General features: G+C 53.1%; 8 protein-coding genes across 8 annotated transcripts; 1 reads left to right on the top strand and 7 right to left on the bottom strand.

Moving 5' to 3' along the window:
• Positions 1 to 52: 52 nt before the first annotated feature.
• Positions 53 to 882, top strand: N7532_011102 (ankyrin repeat-containing protein; the record flags this gene model as incomplete). Its single annotated transcript, XM_056623593.1, has 5 exons — positions 53 to 302; positions 384 to 429; positions 482 to 681; positions 764 to 823; positions 863 to 882. 5 exons carry the CDS (start codon positions 53 to 55, stop codon positions 880 to 882), a joined length of 576 nt encoding a protein of 191 aa, XP_056468581.1.
• Positions 883 to 3,184: 2,302 nt separating this feature from the next.
• pan1 (actin cytoskeleton-regulatory complex protein PAN1) lies at positions 3,185 to 7,712 on the bottom strand (the record flags this gene model as incomplete). Its single annotated transcript, XM_056623592.1, has 3 exons — positions 3,185 to 4,313; positions 4,364 to 4,893; positions 4,947 to 7,712. 3 exons carry the CDS (start codon positions 7,710 to 7,712, stop codon positions 3,185 to 3,187), a joined length of 4,425 nt encoding a protein of 1,474 aa, XP_056468580.1.
• A 713-nt stretch (positions 7,713 to 8,425) lies between these two features.
• On the bottom strand, positions 8,426 to 9,152 carry N7532_011100 (DNA-directed RNA polymerase II core subunit RPB11; the record flags this gene model as incomplete). The annotated part of the gene is made up of 5 exons (XM_056623591.1): positions 8,426 to 8,504; positions 8,552 to 8,622; positions 8,680 to 8,789; positions 8,845 to 8,903; positions 9,016 to 9,152. The coding sequence occupies 5 exons, from the start codon at positions 9,150 to 9,152 to the stop codon at positions 8,426 to 8,428; spliced, it is 456 nt and encodes a 151-aa protein (XP_056468579.1).
• A 123-nt stretch (positions 9,153 to 9,275) lies between these two features.
• On the bottom strand, positions 9,276 to 9,548 carry N7532_011099 (uncharacterized protein; the record flags this gene model as incomplete). Its single annotated transcript, XM_056623590.1, has 1 exon — positions 9,276 to 9,548. One exon carries the CDS (start codon positions 9,546 to 9,548, stop codon positions 9,276 to 9,278), a length of 273 nt encoding a protein of 90 aa, XP_056468578.1.
• A 1,298-nt stretch (positions 9,549 to 10,846) lies between these two features.
• On the bottom strand, positions 10,847 to 13,872 carry N7532_011098 (uncharacterized protein; the record flags this gene model as incomplete). Its single annotated transcript, XM_056623589.1, is given in 2 exon segments — positions 10,847 to 11,397; positions 11,415 to 13,872. The coding sequence occupies 2 exon segments, from the start codon at positions 13,870 to 13,872 to the stop codon at positions 10,847 to 10,849; spliced, it is 3,009 nt and encodes a 1,002-aa protein (XP_056468577.1).
• Positions 13,873 to 15,585: 1,713 nt separating this feature from the next.
• Positions 15,586 to 18,082, bottom strand: pmt4 (dolichyl-phosphate-mannose-protein mannosyltransferase; the record flags this gene model as incomplete). The annotated part of the gene is made up of 3 exons (XM_056623588.1): positions 15,586 to 16,046; positions 16,129 to 17,770; positions 17,858 to 18,082. The coding sequence occupies 3 exons, from the start codon at positions 18,080 to 18,082 to the stop codon at positions 15,586 to 15,588; spliced, it is 2,328 nt and encodes a 775-aa protein (XP_056468576.1).
• An 841-nt stretch (positions 18,083 to 18,923) lies between these two features.
• Positions 18,924 to 21,202, bottom strand: N7532_011096 (uncharacterized protein; the record flags this gene model as incomplete). Its single annotated transcript, XM_056623587.1, has 4 exons — positions 18,924 to 19,150; positions 19,201 to 19,466; positions 19,954 to 20,195; positions 20,258 to 21,202. The coding sequence occupies 4 exons, from the start codon at positions 21,200 to 21,202 to the stop codon at positions 18,924 to 18,926; spliced, it is 1,680 nt and encodes a 559-aa protein (XP_056468575.1).
• An 899-nt stretch (positions 21,203 to 22,101) lies between these two features.
• Positions 22,102 to 23,428, bottom strand: N7532_011095 (uncharacterized protein; the record flags this gene model as incomplete). The annotated part of the gene is made up of 5 exons (XM_056623586.1): positions 22,102 to 22,445; positions 22,500 to 22,573; positions 22,637 to 23,093; positions 23,150 to 23,186; positions 23,249 to 23,428. 5 exons carry the CDS (start codon positions 23,426 to 23,428, stop codon positions 22,102 to 22,104), a joined length of 1,092 nt encoding a protein of 363 aa, XP_056468574.1.
• Between the last annotated feature and the right edge of the window lie 541 nt (positions 23,429 to 23,969).

Below are 23,969 nucleotides of genomic sequence, written 5' to 3'. Positions count from 1 at the left end.
GGAGTTAATTTAAAATCTCATTGACATATCATCATCATTTTCCTACGTCTTCATGTCTTCTAACAGCTGGATAGAATCGGCTAAGTGCTTTTTCGGTCGACAGCCACTAGAAGCGCCCGAATCCCCGAGGCAGGCTTTCCGTGTCGATGGCATCCCAGTCAATCGCCAAAATGAGCTGGTACACGATCTCAGAAGTATGGCCGAGCAGGACCCGGTGCTGCGAGAAGCCTTTGCGAATTTGATTGTTCGCAGCCTAATGTCAAAGGGCGACGGGTTCGTCTGCGCTTTTGCTACTGTCAACAGTGTGTTATCTTGGGAGGAATTAGGTGATCTGATCTCTGCAGCTGAAAAGGATTATTCATAAAGCTTCAGTACCTACTTAGAGGGCATTACAACTCCCTACGAAGATGTGGACGGCGTAGATGTGAAGTATGTTTTATCCTATTCCAGTCCTTCTTGTCCTTGCTGATTTTTCCCGCAGCATTATTGCAGTTCCTGGCATCGGAGACAATGCCCTTGGTTCTTGGACATCTCCAGACGGCCGAGTTTGGTTGTTTGGCTTCCTGCCTGAAGACAAACGTAATGTCCGAGTACTTCTCTATGGTCATTCGACAACACGTAGAGGAGACTCAATGGATGAGTCTATCGATAAATTAGGGGACAATCTCCTAGAACGTATTTGTGCGTTCAGAATGTAGGATGGCGTAAGTAACCTATTTTTCTATTCCGTCCGCTACCTTGCATATTAGACTAATTTCTCTAGACATCTGGTCGTCCGACTATCCTCATCAGGCACTCCCTCGGTGGCTTGGTGCTCAAGAAGGTAAGACGCTGCAACACCAATAGAAACTGATCATCACAGGCACTTATCATAGCTCATGAAATGTACAAACTCACGGCCTATTATCTTTCCAAAAATGCACTGCGCTATTTCTCTGCGGTCTGCCGAATCTCGTCTGCGAACACAGCAACTGAGAGCTCTCGTTGGGGGCCAACCAAACATGAGATTGGAGCATGACCTCGATGGGCATGTTGAGAATGAGAGGCCCTCGAAATTTCTCCAAAATATTTCCTACCAGTTCTCGACGCTTATGAGGGTGGTTATCAAGTAGTTGTGTTCTTCGAGCGTCGTTCAACTCCAATCTTGGGGGTAAGAAAGCTAATACATTTTGGAGTGCACAAAAAAGAAAAAGAAATTAAGGAAAAGAAAAAAGGAAAGAAGGCTATTACCCATCTGACAGGCTAGTCAACCTAGCATTTTACAAGATCTGGCACCGTGTCTATCTGGTAACAGAAAGGTCAGCAACGATTATCACAGGCTCTATCGGAGTACTTGACAAAAACATCATACCTCGCGATACAGATCATTCTGGGCTTATAAAATTTAGTTCCAGAATCGACATTGATTATTTGATTTTAATGGGCCAGCTAAAAAGTCTCGTAGGTCTACGCCGGTGGGCCAGAAGGCAAGCAAAGATGATTGGACTGCTCGATGAGGAAGAAAATTTCTAGTACTGCTATGCAAATGGCTTCCCCTGAGATCGGTGTCATACACAGTTCAAGGACACATGATACGCAATGGCATGAATTGGTCAACTTACCAAGAAAATGTCCTGAGAGCTGTATATGCCTATCAGCTTCTCTCCTTGCTAGGGAGAATGATCAGACCGAAGCTGAAAATTAGATATCGTCGAATTTAATGGACATTTGTAAATTTCGTATATCCCATGGAAAATACAAACTTAGAGCTAAGAAGAATTAGGACTGTGGAGCGGACTTATACGCTGATTTTCCTGAACCGTAGGGTGATGGATACCCCTGGGAGACTTGGCTCCCTCGCTACAGAACCCCGGATGAACAAACGCAATACCAAATTCTGATATTGCCGGGGCTTCGTCGAATCTCTCGGCCTCTAGCAATAATGCACTGATGAGCAACCAATCAACAGACAGCAAAGGGAAGTGCAAAGCACCGGAAAGCTCCACAGGACAAGCCATCATGACTACTCCATCTTCCAGCAATTCTCCTCAAGTTGGTCTCAAAACCGACCAAGATATCTTGCATTCTGTGTCAACATTGGTGATATATACAAGGCCTTATCAGAGATTGAGACTTCCAACATGACATGCGATGCGGCCGCCTTCCAAGCCATGAAGGAAGAATAGGACTGCGTTCATGGCTCAGATTCCTTATGAAACCGATCACGGTTGATTTCGTCCAAGTGAGTGGCATTCCAAAAAAATTTTAAAAAAAATGTTACATATCTTAACTATTACTTACTCACAACCTTCAATTCAACCTCTGAGGCTGCTACGTCTCGATCTGCGATCGACCAAACTGCATTCCCCCCTATGACCAGAACGGATACAAGTTTCCTCGACCCCTAAGACCCCTCCCACCAATGCCACCAGGAATCTTCATCCACTGCCTCTGACATAGAGATGGGGACCTAAACCCCGTGCGAAACGACTGGCTTCCGCGTTTGCCGAAGCGGAAGGACAACAGGGTAATTGACGGTGATGAGGCATCTTATGGATGGGGAGTACATATCATTGAAGGACCAAATCGGGTGGTGACATTTTGGATTCTGATTCTTACCATTCTGGCGTAATTTGTTGATTGGTGTGTTATGGTCTGCTATTCGGGGTGGTTTTTAGGGGGAAACGGTGTTGGAGGCTCTCGTTGTGGCACTTCTTTTTGCGACGTCGACGGCGTTTTTGTTTTTCTGGAAAGGATATGATGTAGCTGAGTTCTTGATGGTATGGATTGGGTTGTACATTACGTAGCATAGCAAGGTAGAACTTGCATTTACAATGTCATGTGTAATTACGAATCACTGACCACTCGGCCCTTCAACAAAAGATACAACTCTATGGGAATATTCGACAAGAGACTCGATCAAGCAAAAACTAATAAGTATTGTGAAGAAATACATAACAGCTAAACTACTGGACAGCGACCGAATCAAATCGATATCCCAACCCGAGCTCCGCGCCCATCCATTCCACAGTTACTCAAGTAGAATAGGAAAAACCCAAAGCCGGTGTCAGGCATGCAGTCCCAAAAGCACACAACTCGCCTACTCTGTACAAACTGTATCCCAATCGATAAATAAATTACCCCATTTAATCCAGCACCCGACCAGCAGTCGAGCTAGTACTGCGATCATTCGTCTGCACCTTCTTCAGACCCTTTCCTGCCTGGATCGAGGCCAGGAGCGCAGAACGGTCTCCCGGGGGACCGGCGGCCGCCGGGGAGGGGGTGGGGGAGCTGCTGCTGCTGGTGGAGGCGGAGGGGGTGCTCCGGGGGCGCCGGGGACGGGTGGAGGAGGAGGGGGTGCGGCGGGGGCGGAGCCCATGCCTGGAGGAGGAGGAGGAGGGGGAGGAGGCAGGCCCGCTGGCGGGGCGGGAGAGGAATCTCCTTGCTCAGGCTCGGGGGCAGCCGCCGGGACGGGAGGAGGGGGTGGAGGGGCGACGGGGCTGTCTTGGACAGGAGTTGCGGATTGGGAGGCCGGTTTCTCTTCGTCCATGGCGCTCAGAGGGCGGGGAGGAGCCATTGTGCCGAACAGGATGCTGGCGAGCTGTTTAGCGCTGCCGCCGCCTGCGCGCTCTTCCTCGTCGTCGGAGGAGTCGAAGTCTGAGCCCGCTTGGGACCAGTCGTCATCTTCCTCGGGGCGAGCACGAGTCTTGCGCTCCAGGGGACCGGCTCCGGTGAATGTTGGCTTGATGGCTTCTTGTTGATGGAGGCGGTGGAAGGGGTTGGTAGACTGGGTAGTAGCCGGGGGTGAGGTCGCAGGCATGGAGTCGGAGGGTTGCTGGCCCAATGACTTGAAGTAGGGGTTCTTGGACTCGGCATCGGAGGTGGCTGCGGCTTGGGATGCGCGAGCGCTCTCGGGAGAAGTGGGCTCAGGAGTAGGGACCCTCTCAGGAGCTGGTGCCGCCGAGGGCTCGGGAATAGAGATTGTAGGAACTGGCGGCGGGGGCGGGGCGTTGAGAACTTGGCTCTGAGTCGGAGTGCTTTCCTGAGGGGTGATGTCCACAGGGCCTTCGTCATCAGAAGAGCTCTCGTCGTCAATGCCCTCGAGCTCACGCTGCAATTGACGTTCGCGCTCCTTAGCAGCCTCGAGTTCAGCACGCTGAGCCTCAAGTCTGGCTTCGTTCTCCTTGGCTGCCCGTGCAGCCTCTTCCTTGCGCCGCTTCTCCTCGGCCTTCTTGACCTTGCCTTGACGGACCTGCTCTTCAAGAGCACGTAGGCGTGCTGCTTGAGCTTCCTTCTCCTTTTGGAATTCATCCTCACGGAGCTTGGACTCGTCCCTATTTTCGATTAGTTACCGAAAAATAAACATGTAAATTGAAGTACTTACTCAAGACGCTGGGTCTCGGCTTCTTGCGCTTCTTGCTCTTCCTTGATAGCCTGCTCACGAATAGCCTGTTCCTTGGCAGCCTCTTCGGCCTTTTTCGCATCGCCTTGACCGGCACTATCAGTTCGAGCTCTGCGAGTAGGAGGAGCAGGCGGTGGCTTCTTGCCTACGGTTTTGGGGGCCGCGGCAGCAGGGGTAGTGGGGGCAGATCCGCCCTTCTCTTCGGCCAAACGGCGCTGTCTCTCTTGCTCACGCTTGGCATCTTCCTCCTCGGCACGTCGCACACGTTCCTCCCGTTCCTTCTTCTCCCGCTCCTGGCGTTGCACCAGAGTCTCTTCGGAGCTAGCAGGCTTCAGACCAGCAGCGGCCATGCGCTCGGCAATACGCTTCTGTGCGCGTTCCCTAGCAGCGGCAACACGATCTTCGTGCGTGTTTCCAGGGACGGAGCCTGAAGAGCCAGTAGATGCCGGCATGGAAGGACGAGCTGTGGATGGCTCGGCTGCGGGAGATGAGCGCTGCTCTTGAGTCGACCGCTCACGGCTGATATTTTGGTTAGCATAGACCATGAGAATCGATAGGGTATAACTAACTCTTCCTTGCGAACATGTGCAGTCCGGCTATTACGGCTCAGGTCATAGATGAAGTCACGAATTATATCCTCCACACCAAGGGCATCCTCCCAACGACGCTTCTCGTGCTCGCGTGTAGAGTTCTCTCCCTCGTCGCGGAGGCTGTCTTCAAGGCTGCGAGTGAACTCGCGAACGCTCTCCTCGACATCACGGGTCATCATATCGTTGCGCTCCCTTTCCGCCCTCACATCGGCACTCTCGCTCTCCAAACGGCGAGCTGCCTCACCGTCATCTCCTTCAGCTGCGGGCACAGGGCGACCAGACAGCTCGGCGGCACGAGCCTGCATACGGGCACGGGCGCGAGCCTTGATCCGATCAGCCTCGGTGATGGCACCACCAGGGCCAGTACCGACAATATTGCCAGCACTTCCGGGGTGTGCCTTGGCATCCTTAAGGCGGAAGAGCTCGAGCTTGGCTTCAGCGATCTCGCGCTCAACGCGTCGGACGTCTGAAGCAACTTGGGGAACCTGGTCCTCGTGGGACTGCAGCTGGCGGCGGAGAGATCTACGCTCAGCCCCGCTGTCAAGCTGGCGGAAACTAGCATTGGGATGGGTGTCGATGTCATCTTGCACACGGCGGATACGGTCCATAAGGCTCTCTGCCTCACGGCGATCCCGACGGTCCAGAGCATCATCATCCTCCGCACGATTCTCGTCCTGAAAGTCGACAGCATCCAGCATGATCTGAGTCTCACGAATCTTCTTTCGCAGCTGGTCGACAGAGAGCTCCTCACCCTCGGAGGTTTGAGAAGAGGCAGCCGGGGACGGGGTGCGAGCGTCGTTTCCAACACGGCGGCGGGCACTTGAACGGTAGCCACCAGCAGCGTCATTGTTCTTGAACATAGTCGCATCCTTGCGGCCGAATCCAGATGTGTTATTGCCACCACCACGGAAGGAGTGATCCTTCAGGTAGCTAACGCCGGTCTTCTGGGGCTGCAAGAACGCACCGGTAGTTTTTCTAGTCTCCGCATCTTGAGAAAGCAGCGACTTGACTGTGCCAATGGAGTCGTTCAAGTGACGGGTGGAAGGTGGGATAAGCTCCGGAGGAAGACGAGTGGGAACGGGGTATCCATTAAGAGCACGATAGATCAGGTGCATACCCACGGCAAACTCATCCATGTTGAGACGCCCACGGTTGTGAGGATCGGCGAGTGTCCAAATACGCTCGAGGTCCTTCCGGTTCAAGCCACTCTGACCCATGATCTCAATGGCAGTCTCGCCGCCAATGAAACCCTTACTGAATCCATCCCAGGCACGGAAAAGGTCGTCATAAATCTTCTTCTCTTCCTTGGTGATAGCCCAGGCAACTGTGGCATTACCAGAAAGATTGGCAGTTGTGAAACCACCTTCACGGCCGGGCTGCGGCATAAGTTGCTGCTTCATAGCTTCAATGTTGGGCAGACCCTGTGCCGGGGTGTTGATGAAACCCCATTGGCCAGGAATGCCAGTCGGCTGCGCTTGAAGACCCGTTGGCTGCACTTGGAGACCGCCAGTCTGAGCAGGGCTAGGGTTGGAGGCAAATCCAGTTGGCATAGGGGGCATTGGGGGCCGAGGACCACTGTATCCCGTAGCTTGGGGGTTTGTCATGAACCCAGTCTGCTGGGGTTGAAGGAATTGAGACTGGTTTTGGCCGGGGAAGCCTGTGACCTGCGGCTGCATGCCGGTCTGCTGGTTAAGGAATCCAGTAGGCTGGGCAGTGAGCTGGGACAGAAGAGCTGAGTTGCTAGGCTGTTGGGGCTGAGGTTGCTGAACAATAGGTGGTGTAGATTTGTTCTCCAAGACACTTCCATCGAAGTTGGGAACATTAGTTTGACGGACCGGCTCGGGCTGGGTGTCGGGCACATCGAAGGAAATAATATCGACCATGCTGGAGACCTCATTCCTGATAGTTTCCGGCAAGACAGCAGGCAACTCGCGACCCGTCAAGCGCAAATTGCACAGATACATAGCCAAAGCGAACTCAGGGAAGAACAGCTGTCCGGACTTGGTCGAATCCGACAAGACCCAGATCTTGGAAAGATCGCTGCCAGGAAGCTTGGAACGCATCAAGAGATCCCTCGCTTTGTCACCATCCATTGTCTTGCTGTCGGGAACCGCAGACTTGAACAGCTGCTCGAACTTGGCCTGATCCTGGGCCGTGATGAAGGACAGCCGGATACTCGGAATGCGCGATCCATTCTTAGGCGGCACTTGAGGAGGCGGGCCAGAAGCGCCATTATCTTGGAAGGAGTTCGCGATTTCGCTTGACGTCTTCGCACGGGTCGGGAGTCCCGTCGCTTGGGGGACCTGCAGTTGCGGAATAGGAGGAACAGGCGGGACAGGAGGCTGCGATTGGGTCTGGGGCTGATTCTGAGCAGGGAACCCGGTATATTGAGGTTGCAGGCCGGGAGGCTGAGGCTGGAAGCCTGTCTGTTGGGGCTGCTGTGGTTGCTGTGGTTGCTGTGGCTGTCCGGGGTAGCCAGTGAACTGCGGCTGGAGCTGTTGTCCCGCGGGGAACCCGGTGGGCTGAGGTTGGAGCTGCGAATTACCGAATGGCGAGGGCTGGCCGGCGAAACCGGTCGGCTGCGGAGCGAATCCCGTCGGCTGAGGCTGTTGCATCGGTGGCTGCTGTTGTCCCTGGGGGAATTGCGAGTATGGGGGCTGCTGCTGCTGTTGCATGAATGGTGCCTGGCCGGGACGGCCACCAGCACCACCGCCGAGGAAGGAATTCGACGAGGAGAACATTATAGACACCGCGCTCGCATGGACAAAACAGACGCACGCAGAAGAACCGATGAGAGATTGATGCGAAAGGAAAAACGAATGCAGAGGGGGTGAGTGTCAGGAGCAACGTAAATGACGCCGTCGCAGGGACGCGGAGGCCCGCCCGGCTGAGTGCTTAGTCAGGGCTTGGTTCCACCCAAAAATAAATACTTGTTAAGTTCCTCCAAGCACTTTGATGTCTGAAGACCAGCTGTGATGAACATGTGAAAATACAGAGACCTACAATAAAAACTACGAATATAGCGATAGAAGGTGTGGTAATCTGGTTGCTATTCCAGAGTTATCAAGCGATCCATGACTGAGAAGCACATGTAGATCGCATTTCGGACGCATTTCATAACCGTCATAAGTCCTCGCCGGGACGCTGGGTTCAGAACCGGAACCTCAGCAAACAAGGAAAAAGAAAAGAAACAAGAAGCAACAAAATATCCCCGTACTTGAAAGCAAATCATTGAGGCTGCTTCGTCAGTCCTCGCCGGAACTGAAGAGACAGCCCTTGGAAAAACTCATAACCCCCGTGAACAAACAATCAACCCAAACAGCAAAATCCCGATACTTGAGAGCACTTTTTTTCTGATTTTCGAAAATCAAAACCACTCCATGCACCAGTTGAAAAGAGACAAATTTCACGGTTTGCACAGGGCGAGATGTGGTGTGGTGTCAAGGGTCGCCGTTTACTCGGCGCCACCCTCGGGCTGCTCGTTGGCGTTGTTGGCCATCTTGCGGAGCTCAAATTCCTTGGTGAACTCGCGGCTGACAATAGCACAGTCGCGGATCAGAGCCTGAGCGGCATTGATGACGGCCTGGCGGGGGTGATCTCGCCATCGGTCTGGACGCGCAACTCGAAGTTGGGAATCAGAGGGTGAGGGACCTAGGCATGTTGTCAGTTCATGATACTCATTGCAAGTAGAGCGGGACTTGTCCATACCCGGTAAGCGGCGAAGACAACGTGAGGAGTGCGCACAAGACGACCACGGAGCATGTTGGCAAGGGTGTGGTCCTCCTTGTGGAAGGTGAAGGTGGCGGCGTGGGGAATGCCTACGGTCGAAGGTCAGTGAAGTTCAACCTGTGCACATTGGGAAGGGGAACTAACGGCTGTCGATCTCAACGTCGATCTTTTTCTCGCCGATGGAGAGGAGGAAGGTGTCGCGGCTGGGATCCAAAGTCAGTAGATGTACATATAGATCAAGGCAAAAAGATGCTGCAATGAAATAAGGAATCATGAATAGAATGGTTCCGCCTGCATCTTTGTAATGATGCCCACCTATCAGGGAGAGGGGTGGTGTTGAACACCTCGGCGAAGAGCCTGGGACCAGTAACCCGCTTCTGATACGGGTGGTTGTGGCTCCTGTGTTCACCGGGATCCATGTTGCGGCCACGGGTGCTTGGAAAGTTGGACATGTTGCGGTGGGTGTTTGTAAAGTGGGTGTAAAAAGGAACGAAGAGAAGACGGTGGGAAGGAGAAGCAGAAGAAGAGTGTGGGAAGATTGGAAGACAACAACAACAACACCACGAGGACGCGAATCACAGTGCGGCAAACGAAGGTGAGGTGGGAATAGGCAGGCGCGGTGGAAGGCAGCAGACCACAGAGGGCGAGAGAGAGGGGGAGGCAGGCACGTCCACCGCACCTTCCTCGCGGAGCTCGCCCCCGCCATCGTCACGGCGACGCTGACGCTGACTCGCGGCAGACCGCGGTTTTGCATGACGTCCAAGCTCGTACTTCAAGGATGCGGGCAGACCATATTGGAGACAGGGAAGAGAAAAATCATTCTCAACATACCGGTCAGGAGCGTTCATTTTGTCGGCTATGAAATTGACGTTGATGAAAAATCTTTTGGTCAAAGATGTGAAGGATGTTGAGAACGATGAAGCGCAGAGAGGGCCAGGACACTCTAAATGTACCCCGCCGTTTGCTCGATTCACTTCTGCCCGGAGGCGGAGTCTCAGTGAATTATTGAAGCTGCTCGGGAGAGGTCAGACATGGGCGGGAACCAATGAGCGTCATGGCATACTGGGTCTAGAATGCACTAGATTCGATTTGATTCGGCAGCTCCGGAAAATCTTTCGGACAATCTGCTACTCGAGCCTGTTTGCAGGCTTGTAGGATGGTGAATTGATGTGAATGCTAATTGATATTCACTTGAAAAGTGTCGGGTTCCGATAAAGACAAGTGATTATCGGATGATCACGTGGTTATAGAACGTGACTGCACGTGACTAAATTCACCTATAGCCTCTGAGCGCCTAGCTGTGCATCTATGATTGAGATTTTCTCTGGTGTGGATTTTCCTATATTATCATTGCGAGTCCATACTTTCGTGGTAAGCTGGTGTAGAACAAACGATCAGATCATACTGATTGTTGTGAATATTGTGGTCACGCTGTCGGTTCTCCACATAATATATCGTTCATCTACCTAGGCACAATAAACCCCATCGTGCAACGAACAAATGAATTAATCAACATCAAACAATCTTCCAATAAACCTCAAATCCACTCTCCACAAACAAATTACAGTCAAATTACCCAAACTAAAAAATCACAAGATCTCAAACAACCTCTTTTTGGAAGTTATAGGATTAAGGCCATAGGCCGAAATGTATTATGTGAGAGAAAGATGCTCATATAAAAGACAACCTAAGACGAAGATGCCATAAGAATAAAGCACAAAGAAAAAGAAGAGATTTAGCTTTGAAAAGACGAAAACGCCATGCTATCCTGCGCCAATGCCAAAGAAAACAAAATACCATGACCTCTTTGAAAAGGTATTGATAATGAAAAAAGATAAAGACTTATGTTCTCATACGTGTACCGCATCAAATCAGCCGAGCTCGTTGTCATGAGTGAAATAATACATAGAGTTCGAGCGGGGTAATCTCAGATCTGAAGATCGAAGATAAATTATTCATGAATCGGAAGGATGCTGTTCGTCATGCGATGCCAGGATTTAGAAAAGACACATTCTATACAGCGGTGGGATGGAACACGCAGCTGGATGCAAATAGTGCTTTTTCTTTTCTTTTCTTTTCTTTTTTTTTTGGAATTTCACGGGAAAAGGAAAGAGGTAATGTTGTGAAAAGAACATTGGATAATCACTTAGTGCACGGCACCGAGAAGATCACCGAAGGAGGACGTTCCTTTCTTCAACTTCCAGTTGCTCTTCTTCTTATCGCGTTTCTTCATCATATCGGCCCAGCCCTCATCGTCGTCGTCCTCGTCCGATCCGCCCCGAGTCCTTTGACGACCGGATGGTGATTGCCCGGTCTGCGAGACGGGCCGGACAGTCACGGTTGCCATAGTTGTGGGCTTGGCGAGACTGGACTGTGGACGGGCCGTTCCCATGGGCGAGAGATGGCTCTGGTCCTTCCAGTCCTTGTTGCGTGGTAAGGCTCCGGGTCGTTCGTTTTCATTGTTCACAGTGGAGACAGGCCGGTATCGAGGTGCCATACCCGCAGTACTGCGCTCCGAGGGCGCAATGGAGGATGCGTAGCCAGCGTTGCTGGGCGGCGCGAATGGGTACCCGGACATATGCGGCATCGGCGAACCCGTTCGTCGTGCAGTGATGTTGGGATCCAGCATGCTGAGCGTGCGGTGGTCGAAGTTTGGCTGAGCGCCTGCTGCGGCATTCGGCATCGAGACTGGTCGGCCTGAGATCGAGGGGGACCTGTGGGTCCTCCTGGCACCATGCCGCCGCCCATCATTGGAGGCATGGGCATGCCCTGCTGCATCATGGCTGGGGGTGTGCCCTGGCCGCCGTGCATGAATGTCTGCATCATCTCCATGTGCATCTGCATCATTGCTGACATTTGGTTTGACAGTTTCAGCTGAGCTTGTTCTGTGGGTGTCATCGGCGGTGGCTGTTGGTGTTGACCCATCATCGAATATGGGCGAGGCACGGGGGCTCCCGGTCCCATAGCTCCCATTGCCATCTGGTGATCATATATCGCTTGGGTGTTTGGACTGCCTCGTCGCGCAGCTCGAACCCGTTCTTCATTGGCAATCACGTTGATCAAGCCGCCTGGAGCAGGTGCTGGCGATGATGCACCCCCGTAGACTGAGCCCGAACCACCACCCATCGCCAGATTTTCACGGTTAGGCGACTGGTAAAGACCAGCGCCAATGAAAGGCTCCGGCGGGAGGTTCCTGGCGAAAGCGGGCATATTACTCCGGTTGAATTGCTCACCCCCACCTCCGTGAAGCGAATGAACAGACGACGCATAAGACGGCTGCAAAGACGCGCGGAGATTGGGGTTGGAGTTGGTGCTGACCAGCCGGTTTGGCGGACGAGCGCGATTAGGAAACCCGTGCGCCGCAAGAATACCAAGCGGAATCTCCTCGTCGTCATCTTCGGTGCTCTTGCCGCTGGAGGACTTGTCACCGAGGTGCGAAAGGCGGTTCGGAGCGTGAAGATTCGGCGTGCTGCTGCTTGCACCGCTGGCACTCATTTCAGGGCGCAGCGACGGCAATGAGGCCTGCTGACCAGTGATCTTCATCATCGATTGGCGGTACACCGCCAGATGCGCCTCCTGCTTCCGGCGCTGTCGCTCCGTCTCGCGCTGTTTCTCGGTCTCATCTTCGTCATCGTATTCATCTTGAACAGATTCGTCATCGCTCTTCGAGGCATCACTGTTGGATCGTCGAAGCTCCTGCTGTTCACGATAATGCTCGAATTGAGACTTGGTCATGACCTTATTGCCGGGAGACGTTGTCTTTGGTACGCTCTCAGCGAACTGGACAGCCAGACGTGCAGTGTCTGCAATGCTGGGGTCCGGGGCGTGCAGGTCGGTAAACATCGAGTCGGGCTCCGGGCTGAGGTTGCCAGGACTGGCCGATTTGCCTTTGTCGAGAAGAGGTGTCTCGTTGGTCGAAGGGCCACCCTCAGTCCAGTGAGGCGGAGAGTGTTCTTTGCTGAAGAGCCAAGATTTTCTCACCAATTTTGCGTCTTCGTCTTCAACAGGACTAGCGTCTCGTCCCAGTGAGTAAACTCCACTTCTGCGCAATTCCGAGAACCCAGATTGTCTCCTCGTCGGTCGTTCCAGAGCACGGTGAGCGGTGGTTGCACCTAGCATCTGATTAGGGCCTGGTGATGGTCTGCGGAATCCGACAGTGTCGGGCGAGAGCTGAGCGGGCGATCTGCTATCCCTTCGACTGCCGGTATTCTGATCATTAAGAAGTCCCTCCTCGGAAGGATGACGAGAGTGACGACTATCCCATGAGTAAGGGGAGGGTTCGACGGGGATTGACCGGTCTGTACTAATGGGCGCGGGACGTGCAGCCCTGCTCTCTTGAAATTCTGGTAGGGCTTGCGTAGGTGGAGATGAAGAATACTGTGTATCACCCATTAGTTCGGATCCCTTGCATGGCAAGCGTGGCTCCTTTCCGCGTACCTGATTAGACCGTTGAGGAGAGGGGTCCCGCAACGCAGCGCTATCCCTTTTATCCAAATGGTCAAACATCTTTCCGAAGTCATCGGTTCCTGCCCCTAGATCCCAGTGCGAGTCGGGGAGTTTAGGTGGCGTCGCCGTACCATCAGTGCCCCCCGACACGGCCCGTTGTCGAGAAGACTCATCTGGCGTGGCATGCCGTGGAGGCGCTGGAGGTGCCGAGTTCTTACCAAACCGTCCTCCAAAGGAGAAGGTTCTACCCGCCGCGGCACGCAGGGCCCCGGAGAGTGGAGGTGGGACGGGTATATCATGGATCCTCGAGTGCGGGGAGGCAGCCTCTTCGGGTTGGATTTCGGTGGAGGAAGGGAGGGTGGACGAAGAGCTCAGCCGAGTTGAGGTTGAACTCTCATAGGTGCCACCGCTATGACGATTTCGGGTCAGACGTTGCTTGAGGATATCTTTGAAGGGTCGGCCATGGTCATGTTCATACCGGTTCTTGCCCAGGGGTTGTTCGTGGTCGGCCCCGGCAGCAAAGATGTTGTCGGGATCTTCCAGCATTGAGGGCACTGCATTACCCTCGCTCATGCGTTTGGTGAGCGGCGCACCATCTGTCATCGATCTCTGGGGGCCCGGACGCTCGAATACCCGGAAGGACGACTGGGGGTGCGTCTCCACGTCCTCCAGGATATTGCCGGACGACTTCCGCCGGCCAAAGCTCTTGGGCAGCTTGATAGGCATCGTGAGGGGCTACTCGGCCTAACGTAGTATGTGCAAAAGAATCGGTTGTCAAACAATCCACCTCCAATCGTCGAGGTGGGCGCCCATAGGGTTGTGTTCTGCTAATCCCTGGGGTGGATGGTCGGTCGTGGAGGAGTTGGATGTGTCAAATGCGAAGGAGCGAACAAAAAACGACTAGTCTAGTGATGAGTTCACGATCGGCCGACTGGTCGCAAGGGGAGGTGTGAGTAAGAAACGACAGGATGCGGCGAGGTCGATCAGGAAGAGAGCTGGTCTGGCAAAGAATCAGGCGAGTCAGTCACAAAGAAGCTTCTGGCACGGAGTTGCGAGCCGCCGACACACAACACGCTTCTCTAGCGGCCGATCAAGGGCCCGTCAAGCATCTCCACCGCGGTGGGTTTTTCTGCGACCGGGGGATGCAGCGACACACCTTGGCAAGGTTTGATTCTGGTGCAGTGCTTGTCGATGCTGGGGGGCTCGACAGAGTGCTGGTCCTCGTTGGTGGGATTGACGGAGGATAGCAGAGAAAGGAAAAAAACCGGCACAGCGGCGACAAGAACAAGCAAGCACCCACCACGCGGCCAGGTGAGACCTGGACAGGACACTTGTAATGGACCGTTTCACTTGGGCTCCGCTCGAGATTGACTCCCGACTGGAACGAGCGAGTCAGATCGGAATGGGGAAGCACCGGGTGGGGAGTGGATCAAAGGGCCTTCGGGTAGACCTTTGGACCTTGGGATCGCTGGACCCTGGAGTGGCGAAGCGCAAAGTATGAGATGCAGCAGGAATGAAGAATGCGGCAAGAATGAAAAGAGAGTGAAGAGGGCGCAAAATGGGAGGCTAGCCGGAGTCTAGTCCCTGCATTATTGCCTCTTCGTGGCTGGGCGGGGGCGTGTGTACACAAGAGAGCATTGACTACGGTACCTAATACAGGTACGGCGGATATACCGAGTACACAATACCCTAGGGTACTGCTGTGTATGTACTCGCATTAGTCCTCACTGACAACAGTCTAGTGCACGATGATGTTGAGGCCAGGCCAGACCAGGCCATGTGAAACCCGATTCTATGTTTAGCTGCCATTTGCGGCCTAAAAATAAACAGATTACTCAGTCCCGTTAGAGTTTGCCTCTTGAATCGCAAGAATGCCCAGGAGAATGTCGACGCAATGCGTTCAGACCAAATCATTCTAGATGAGCAGAAAGACAACTGATCCGGCCAGGGATATCGGGGCGGAGCGAAATTCAGATTGGCACTGGTCGAGACCAGACGCCCGGCAAATCCTGCGACTGTACCACCGCGGATCACGTGTCGGGCGGGAGTGGTGCGACCAAGTGGACGGGTTCGACCGGACGAACGCAGCCCTTGGACGACTCCGTCGCACAAGACTCGATTACAGCAGGGCGAGCACGGAACAGAGGAGTCACGAAAAATTACAACAAAAGAGACATGGAGTGCAGACAAAGCTTTTTTTTTTAAAAAAAAAGGAAACTTGATTGTGGAATTGAGTTGATGGGTACAAAGCATGGCAAACCGTGGAGAACCCCGCGGGGGGTCCACAAAAAGGATCAACAACACCGTCCTTCTCTTCTATCCCGAGTTCAATACATATCGTACAGATTGCAAGTATTTCAATGCAACCTTTTTCTCTGTCACTATCTCTCACTCCCTCCTTCACCGTCTACCTCAGTATAGGGCTTTCTATCTCGTCATTTATTTGGCAAAGTGGAGGTCATAGTTCAACCACTTGCGAGCAAGGACGCTGTTCACATCCAGTCCCGGGGTACCGTAGGTCAAGGGGGCATAGAAGATGAAGCCCCAGATCGTCACGCCCAGAATGACGGCGGTCGCCGCCCACGCCGCGAGGGTGGACTTCAGACCCATGCGCTCCTTCGCCGTAACGAATCGGCGCACGCTCCGGCTAACCCGGCCCTTGGCCTTGCCAGAGGGGTCATCGACTGGGGCCTCGGCGGTGTCGGGATCGAGAGGCTGCAAGTTGAATATAAACTCGATCAGCGCACCAGTCACCATCGTTGATGCCAGGTGCGAAGGGAGGTAGTGGTGCAGGAAACGCTGGCGGCCCATCAGCCAGAAGGGGAAGTAGTGCGCTGCCCAGCACAGGAACAGGAAGCCCGTGCTGTTGTACAGACGCGAACGGGCGCCGGGACCCCAAACTAATGATGAAAATTCGAGTTAGTCATGGTTCTTTAAAGTCACCGAGAAACGTTAGCACAAGAGGAGTAGGGTTAGACTTACTGTCTTCCAGGGCATCCACACCACGGCGGAGCGACAGTTGATCGGCTCCGATAATACCGGCGAACACGGCGAGCAGACTGCTGGCAATCCACCATCCAACGGGGTTACCCAAGAAGTAGATCTGCTCGCGAGTGTCGTTCTTGGTCCAAAAGCTCACACCGCGCAGCAGGAATGGCCACTGGAAGGGCTCCGTGGCGTAAGGGTGGCTGCTGGTCAGGGCATTGTTGTGGTGGAACATGGCACCCTGCAGCTCGAAGTACTTGCGCAAGAAGGACAGGTGCTTAGGCTTACGCTCCTGGCGCACCAGACGCGGGCTATCAGGCTCGAGGCCGTCGATGGTCTCGGCGTACCACAAGTTGCTGGATTGCAGGATGTTCTTGTTACCGTTGATCTCGGCCTGCTTGAAGCCCCAATCGGGGAGAGGAGTGGTGTGCGTCCACATGGCGACACGGGTCGGCACGTGAACCAGTTTGAACAAGCTTGCGAAGGTACGGAACTCCTGTTGGGGCTTGCCGTTCTGGATCTGGATCTCGAAGAGAGTGTCGTTGTGGCGCTCACCACTTGCCAGCTCCTGCGAGACGGTGGTGAACTCCTGGTTGGTTGGGTAGTAAGGAGAAGCCACGTCGTGGGTCAGCAGAACGGTGTCGGTGCCCACATGACGGAGTTGGATAATGTCGCCATTGAGCACGCTGTGGGCGGTGCCATCATCGGCCAGGGGCTTGGTAGGAATCACCTGCCAGAGGTTGTTGGTATCATTGTGGGGGTATCCGGTCACCTGCTGGCCCTGGCTGGAGATACGGCCATCATCGTAGCGGAGAGGGTAGGTCTCGTAGTGACTGTGGAGGAGGACCTTGGTATCCTTGTGCCGCATGGTAATGCTGTCGAAGTACTGCACACCAACAGACTGAGCAGTCATTGCATTGTCGCTGAGAGTCTCCTGGAATTCGGGAGACATGAACTCGTCGCCAGGGCCGGAGCGGGTCAGAATGGCGAAGTGGACCTGGAACCAGAACAGGTAGAAGAAGAAGGGAATGACAACAAGCGCGGCACCGCGGGCGAAGAAGTGCTTCACGAAGGTGATCATGTCAAGAGCACCCTGGCGGCGGTTGATATCCAAGAGGTTCCACAGATCGATCAGGACCGCAGCGCCAATGGTCACGAAAGTAAAGACACCGACATACTTGGTCGAGATGACGCAGCTCAGACAGAAGCCAGTCAGGAGCAGCCACTTCCACCACTTACGCGAGAACGGATCATGTCGCAGCTTGTAGAAACGCACGTAGCAGAGGACGCTGAGGGCCATGCTCAGCACCAGAGTGGAGTCGAGCAGGATGAGACGGTCCTCGCCAACGTGGGCATTGTCAAACACCATGAGACCGGCAGCCAGAACACAAGCGGGCAGCGAATATCCCGACTCCCACATGATCAGGAAGACGACAGGAATTGTAATAGCACCGAGGGCAGCCGGCATCGCGCGCAGGGCGATGTATGGGACATTGTTCTCAATGTAGGAGTCACCGATGTTGTCGAAGAAGAAATGGCCATCGTACCCGATGAGCCAGCCCATAAAGGCAAAGAGGAGCTTTCCGAAGGGCGGGTGGACATCGAAGAAGTACATGCGCTGCAAATAGTACGAGGCGAACTGAGGGAAACAGTTCGTGTCAGCTCAGCTCAGAGTCCCCCCTTTTCCCCCCCCAGAAGCAGCGTCGCGGAGATCGATAACACATACCTTTCCAAAGTGGACCTCGTCGAAGACGACCTCATTGGGGTAGTCGATGCGCCAGAAGCGAGTCGCGAACGCCAGGACAGTCAGAATGGTTATGGCCAGCCAGTAGTCCCATTCCGAATGACGCTTGCCGGCGACCGCGGGAGACGCGCCATCGTCGGAGGGCACAGGAGTATATTCCTCCTTCTTTCCGCCTCTCTTGCGCAGAGCAGGCGAGGAAGGTGACATGATGAATTGAAGAAAGGAAAAGAAAAATCAAAAAGAGGGAGAGAGCGACCGCGAAACCACCTAAAGTAAATAGACTTCCGAAGACGCGCGACGTCAGCACCGAATCGACAGTTTGGCCCCAGTGGGGAAGGAATGGCTGGGATAGAGAAGAAGACAATGACTTACCAGAATCACCAAAGTGCATGGCACTCAGTCAATCGAGGCCAGAAAAGGGTGTTAGAAAAGGAGAGCTCGGAGGGGGCGGCATGAAGGGTTGCGTGTCTTCTCGACAAGGCGGTGGCCCAGGCGGCGCCTGTCTATACCTCCAGCCCTGCCAATCATGCTTTCGGCCATTGGGGGCTCCGAACGGCGGCCTGTGAGTCTCAACGGTTTCACCGTGGGCCAGGCCTATATTTGTTGCTGGAGATTTGAGGCTTCTGCGTAATCATGCAGATTGCTCGAATTGTCTACCGTGGAAATTAGCCGGGATTCTCAAACAGCCCTACCCCTTGTGGGCATGGAGATGACGCAAGACTATGGGATGAACTAAGATGCATGTATCCAAACGAGACAAATTTTTCTCATAGTAAACATGAGACCGCTTCAGACAGCATGCAATTGTGCCCACTCATAGAGTGCTCTAGAAATGTCGAGTCTCGAAGCCACAGAACGCAGACAGTTCCTTTGAGTCCACAAGCCAAGAATTAGGCACTAGACACCACTACACGTAGATCGAACTGGTCATATGAGAGCAATAGTCATACCGGAGGGTATAAATAGCTCCAAATCACATTAATGCTTACCCAGTACACTGGCCACACTTGCAAGTGTTCTCTCATAACAACAACTCCCAGAATATAGATTAAAACCACACAATTTCCACTTGAAACCCTACCAAAACCCCCTCCAACTTCGGAACCTGACTAGGAACACCCCACGTGACTACCCGTCTCAGCATATCCCGAAAAAGGCACAGATCATTTTCCGGGATATCAAAATCAACAACAAGCCGTCGTCCCAAGCCCAGAACGCCGGCCGCACGCTCGGAAAAGTCGAAAGTTCCAGTTGTTCCGGAAAAGGAAATCTCTACTAATCCTCCGTAGACAGTCTCCCCATCCCCAAGCGTTATACAGTAAAACTATTGTTAAGATAATCATCCGTGTCGGCGTCGCCGTGCCACGGGTCTTTTGCGGATAGCTCGCGCTGGAATAACACTGTCACCTGGGTGTCGGTGCCCGATGTGTTTTCTGAAAAGCCCGCTTCCAGGACGCCGTCGGATTCGTCGGATACCCCGCCTGCGTCGAGGGCGGTGATTTCATTTTCATTTTTGTACTTGTAGTGTTTCGCAACCCGTGTTAGACTCGAGAGCTTGGTTGTTGTGAGAATTGCGTAGAAGGTCGTAATACTGGAGGAACACACGGTGGTTATGATAGGTCGGGTACTGGTTGACACTTGGATTGTTTTGGAGGGGTGGGAATGGAAGAAGACAGATCTCGAAGTCAATGTAAATCAACACCTTTAATATTTGACGTGGTATGTGGCGGGAGTACGAGGAAGGCCAAGAATATCGAAGCCCCCACAGAGGAGCTATCCCGTCTTTTGATAGAGCAGGCAGGACGACAGGTTTGCCAATTCATTTACACTGAAGTGAAAAAATGTAATGTTGACAAAGCAATATATTGATAGCAACAATGCTAGTTAATTGCAAAACCGAAAATAACAAAAATGAGTTCCAAGGCAAAATGCACCCCAAACCCCAAAATGCATCTATGATGAACTCGCAACAAATGTACACGACCCATTCAAAAAGGTCTTGTTCTCGTAGCTTCATGGGTATCACTCAAGAATATGCAAAATATCAGAAAGGCTCACCATCCCTTGCTGAGCCTCACTCGTCGTCCGTCACATTCAAAAGCTCCACCTCAGTCTGGACCAAAGACTGGAAGTCTGCCCTTGACATTCCCGTCGCCTTAGCCAGCCGGAAGAGACTCTTGACACTGGTGCTGATGTGTTGTTTTACGCCGACCTCGTAGGTGGACTGGCTCTCCGCGTGCTGTTCCAGCTTGGCGATGGCGTCGGAGCTACTGGAGGAGGTGGAGGCTGGTCGTGGGTGGTTCAGTGCAAAGGCCGCTTCCTCGCTAAAAACGGTATCGTGTGAATATCCGTTAGTTCGGGGGCTTCGTCGGATCCGCCCACCTGGCGGCGGAGTAGGTTGGCGAGGGTATCGCCGTTTAAGGAGGATGGACCGACTTCCGGCTGTTCCTCGGCCGGATCGTGGTTGTCCATGGCGGGCTGCAGGTTGCCGTATTGGTTGAAATAGGAAGCTTCTGACAGGCCGGATGGGCCGTGTGTGGACGAGGCTCCGGGAGCAGGAGTCTTGACCTTTGGTGTCTGGCCTGGAGTGGCATCGTACTGGGCCCAGTAATCGTCATCGTCATCGTCATCATCTTCGTCGTCCTTGGCTGGGTCGTTCTGGCTGTTGTTCTTCTCTTCCTTCTCTTCCAGTACTTCAGCTAAGAGTCTTTCCTTTTCTTGAGAGTCTGCTTCCCCGATCGACGAAGCCCAGGTCTTCTCGTCGTCAGTGGGGCCTTCGCGCGGAAGTAGTTCCGCCACCCGCCAGCCGCGACCATTTTCGTCTGTCGGGCACCAGAGGTAGATCACCGCCAAGCTATATTCCGGCAGTGTGACTAGAGCACGAAGGGTCTCGTCGTCAATCCGCTTGTAGGTCACGGGGAGGTCATCGGTGAGCTCGATCTCGCCAGAAACGGGATGCGGCTCGAAGGTAGCGCCATCAACAATGCTCTGAAGACGCTCGGCTTTGGCAGCGTCCCAGCAGAGCAGTCGCAGCCAGGACTCATCTGGGGAGGTCGATAAGGAGGTGAGGACCTGGATCCGCTGGCGGAGGATCGGCGAGAGCAGTGGGAGCAGAGCTGGTGGCGGGCGGGGAGAGACAAAGGCTGTGGGGAGACAGGCGAGGAGAGGAGGAAGCAAAGCTCGGGGGTCTGGGGGGCTGATAAGCTCGACCATGATGAGAAGTTGAGACTTGGGAATCTGGGGGAGTCTGGAGAGGGAAAAGAAGAGAGGGAGTCCGGGGGCAGTGGCAGACTCTCGTCTGGAGTGGAACAGTGAAAGCTCCTCCATTTGCCCGACGTGGGGCCGAAACATAGGCGGGCCGGGAACTTACTGGCTGCAGTACCGGAATGGGATCGGCATCGGACTATATCTGCGTTTTGTTTGCGTAATTGATATCACCACGTCGAGCGTGGACAGTGTTTGCTTTGTAGGGTGTTGACTGTTGACACTTTACTCCTGTCAGTCGTTTGTTGACTGGTTATTGTACCCTGGGTGGGTTTCGGGTCAATGCTACCCTGCGGAAATGGCTGCATCGGGAATAAGATAAACAAATGAGAGCAAGTCAGGCCGACCATAGATGGTGGGAATTCAGTAGATGGCTATAATTCGACTACAAGTATTAACAGTGGAGGTTCGAACGCAAAGTGACAATTCCCGGGACTGGGCTGATTTTCAACTGCCATTTCTTGGCCCCCTCCCACATGTCCGGAAGCTTACCATAACTCTGTGACACTGCGATGTACGTGACCGGAACCTAGCTAGGAAATTCCCTAGTACATTTGAAAAGACTTAAGAACTCCAACATAACTTTTTGAATCGCCGTCACTTCATTAACCATGCGAGGAGCAGATGCCGGCATCTCGGATAAAACAGCCTTTCGTCCGATCTGCATTTGAGCCGGTCTCAACACTAGATAAAGCCGGTATAGCGTACTAGGAGTATCCATGTCCAAATTGGACCGCTATAGCTAGTATATTTACTAGTTCCCGGTACCTGCGGTACAAAAAGCAGCTCCGATTCGTCTGCCGTACACCGAACAGGTTTAATGCCGCCTTAGCCACCTTTTCAGACTGTCATTGATACCTTACCCTAGAGCAGTAAATACACATCTATTAATGGTATTTCTTAATCTAATTTAACTTATCTACTATATTCAGACTTTTGGTCTGTTCTCTATACAAATCTCTTCACACGAACGCGGCGAAGATCTCGAGTCCGGAACGCCCCACCCCTGATCTTCCAAATCCACCATCGAAGGGGGGAAGACTGCTCCAACTCTCATCCTTTTGATTCTGCATAACCCCCCGACATCTTGCAATCGGAATCTGACTTTTGTCTTCTGATGGCTCTTCGATGGTTCGGAGATACCAGCATTGATGCTGGTGTTTGCGTGGCGAGCTGCATGAGAGCCACGTCATCAGGCGTCGAGAGGTGATTCGAGAGACTAATGGCCAGATGGTGACTAGGCAGGTTGCGATGATAATTACCGCGCCTTCGACGACGGTGAGGATACCCAGTCTGATTGAGAACCCTGTTTCGAAACTTGTTAGCATCTGTGCTTGCTTCGTGGGGTTTGGATACTCACAGGTTACGTCTTTTAGTTGGACTTTTGTGTTTAGGAAGTAGATTATCATTCGGAAAATACTCGCAATTGACCCTCTGTAAACATGTTAGATAACGCACATCTCTTCAAGCTCAAGGTGGATGTAGGTGTGTACTTACAGACCACCCAAAAGGAAAACCCCCGTTAGAGCAAGTTTCTGTCCCCTCGGAGCATGAAGTTGCCAGATCAGCGGCAATGGCATGATAAGAATCATAATACCAGTGAGGGCATTGACTGGAGAGACACCACGGTAAAAAGTAATTTGGTCGACACAGGATCCCGAGCCGGAGCTCTTGTCCCAGCCATAATCGACGGGTGTACATTGGAAGATTGTTCCAAAGAATACAGTGATGCCGACTGCCAGGACGAGCGATCCGACGATGTACGTGGTGATTTGGAACTTTCGTACATTGAAGATACGAAGATAGAAGAGTAGTAAGGAGATTTTGGCTGGTGTAATGGTGAATGGAAAGTCGAGAAGTTCCAGTGCGAAGAATCCCTTTTTGATCATGGCAATCTTGTGATTTGGATGGGTTACTTCGTCGATGTGGTAGCCCAGACCTGCTACTTCGGTCACTGTAGAAGCATTAGAATCGTTTTAGCTGTGACGCTTGGGAATTGAATGCACGCACAGACAATATAGGTAACAGCCTTGGTCAGACTTCCAATCTAGATGGCGGTATAATGATCAGCACCTAATAATGATTGATATCTCCGAAAGGTATACATACCAGGGCAATAAGGATCATATAATCATCCAGCCCAAATCGAATGCGCTGCATATACCGCGTAAGGAATCGCGCCGCAACGAAGATAATCTGCACAATCGACAAAGCGATACTAACACCAATCAAGGCATTACCACCACTCGAGCACGGTGAACTCTTATCCACCCAGCGATTGTCACCCATGATGGCTGGGTACAGATGCGTTATGAAACGGCAAGCCGGCGAACTTCCGCATTGGCAGGGAAGAGACGAGAAGGATGCAGAGTATTCCAGCTACGATCCAAGCGGGATGTGCAGATCATCATATATTTCAAGCGCCTCTCCAGCTCCATCTCACCATAATAAAATATCGCCTCCAATTCTGTACAGAAAGTCTATTTGGGCGGTGGAGCCCCGAGCCCTGCGTGGAGGGCGCATGCTTGTGACGAAGGTGGACTCCGAACTCAAGTCGACCCAGCATTCGGAGAATATCTGTGCGGCAGACATGGGCAGCGCGAATTTGGAAAGGACGAAGATCCGTGGCGTCGGGGCGCTCCGGTGCCGAATGCAGGTATATGGGCCACGCATGTGTCGCTGAAGGAGGGCGGGCGAGAAGGCGCTGGGATGAGTCCATGGGAGAGTACTCGCCGAGCCGGGGACGCGGTTAAGGGCGAAGAATCCGAGGAGCGGCCATTGGTTCTGAAGGGAATAGAGTTGGGCCCATATTCCGGCATGCTGGGGTGGT

This window comes from Penicillium argentinense (genome assembly GCF_028826775.1).
Source record: "Penicillium argentinense strain IBT 30761 chromosome Unknown utg000011l_segment0_segment0, whole genome shotgun sequence".
Taxonomy (NCBI): Eukaryota; Fungi; Ascomycota; class Eurotiomycetes; order Eurotiales; family Aspergillaceae; genus Penicillium; species Penicillium argentinense.
This window is presented reverse-complemented; position numbering and strand designations above follow the sequence as displayed.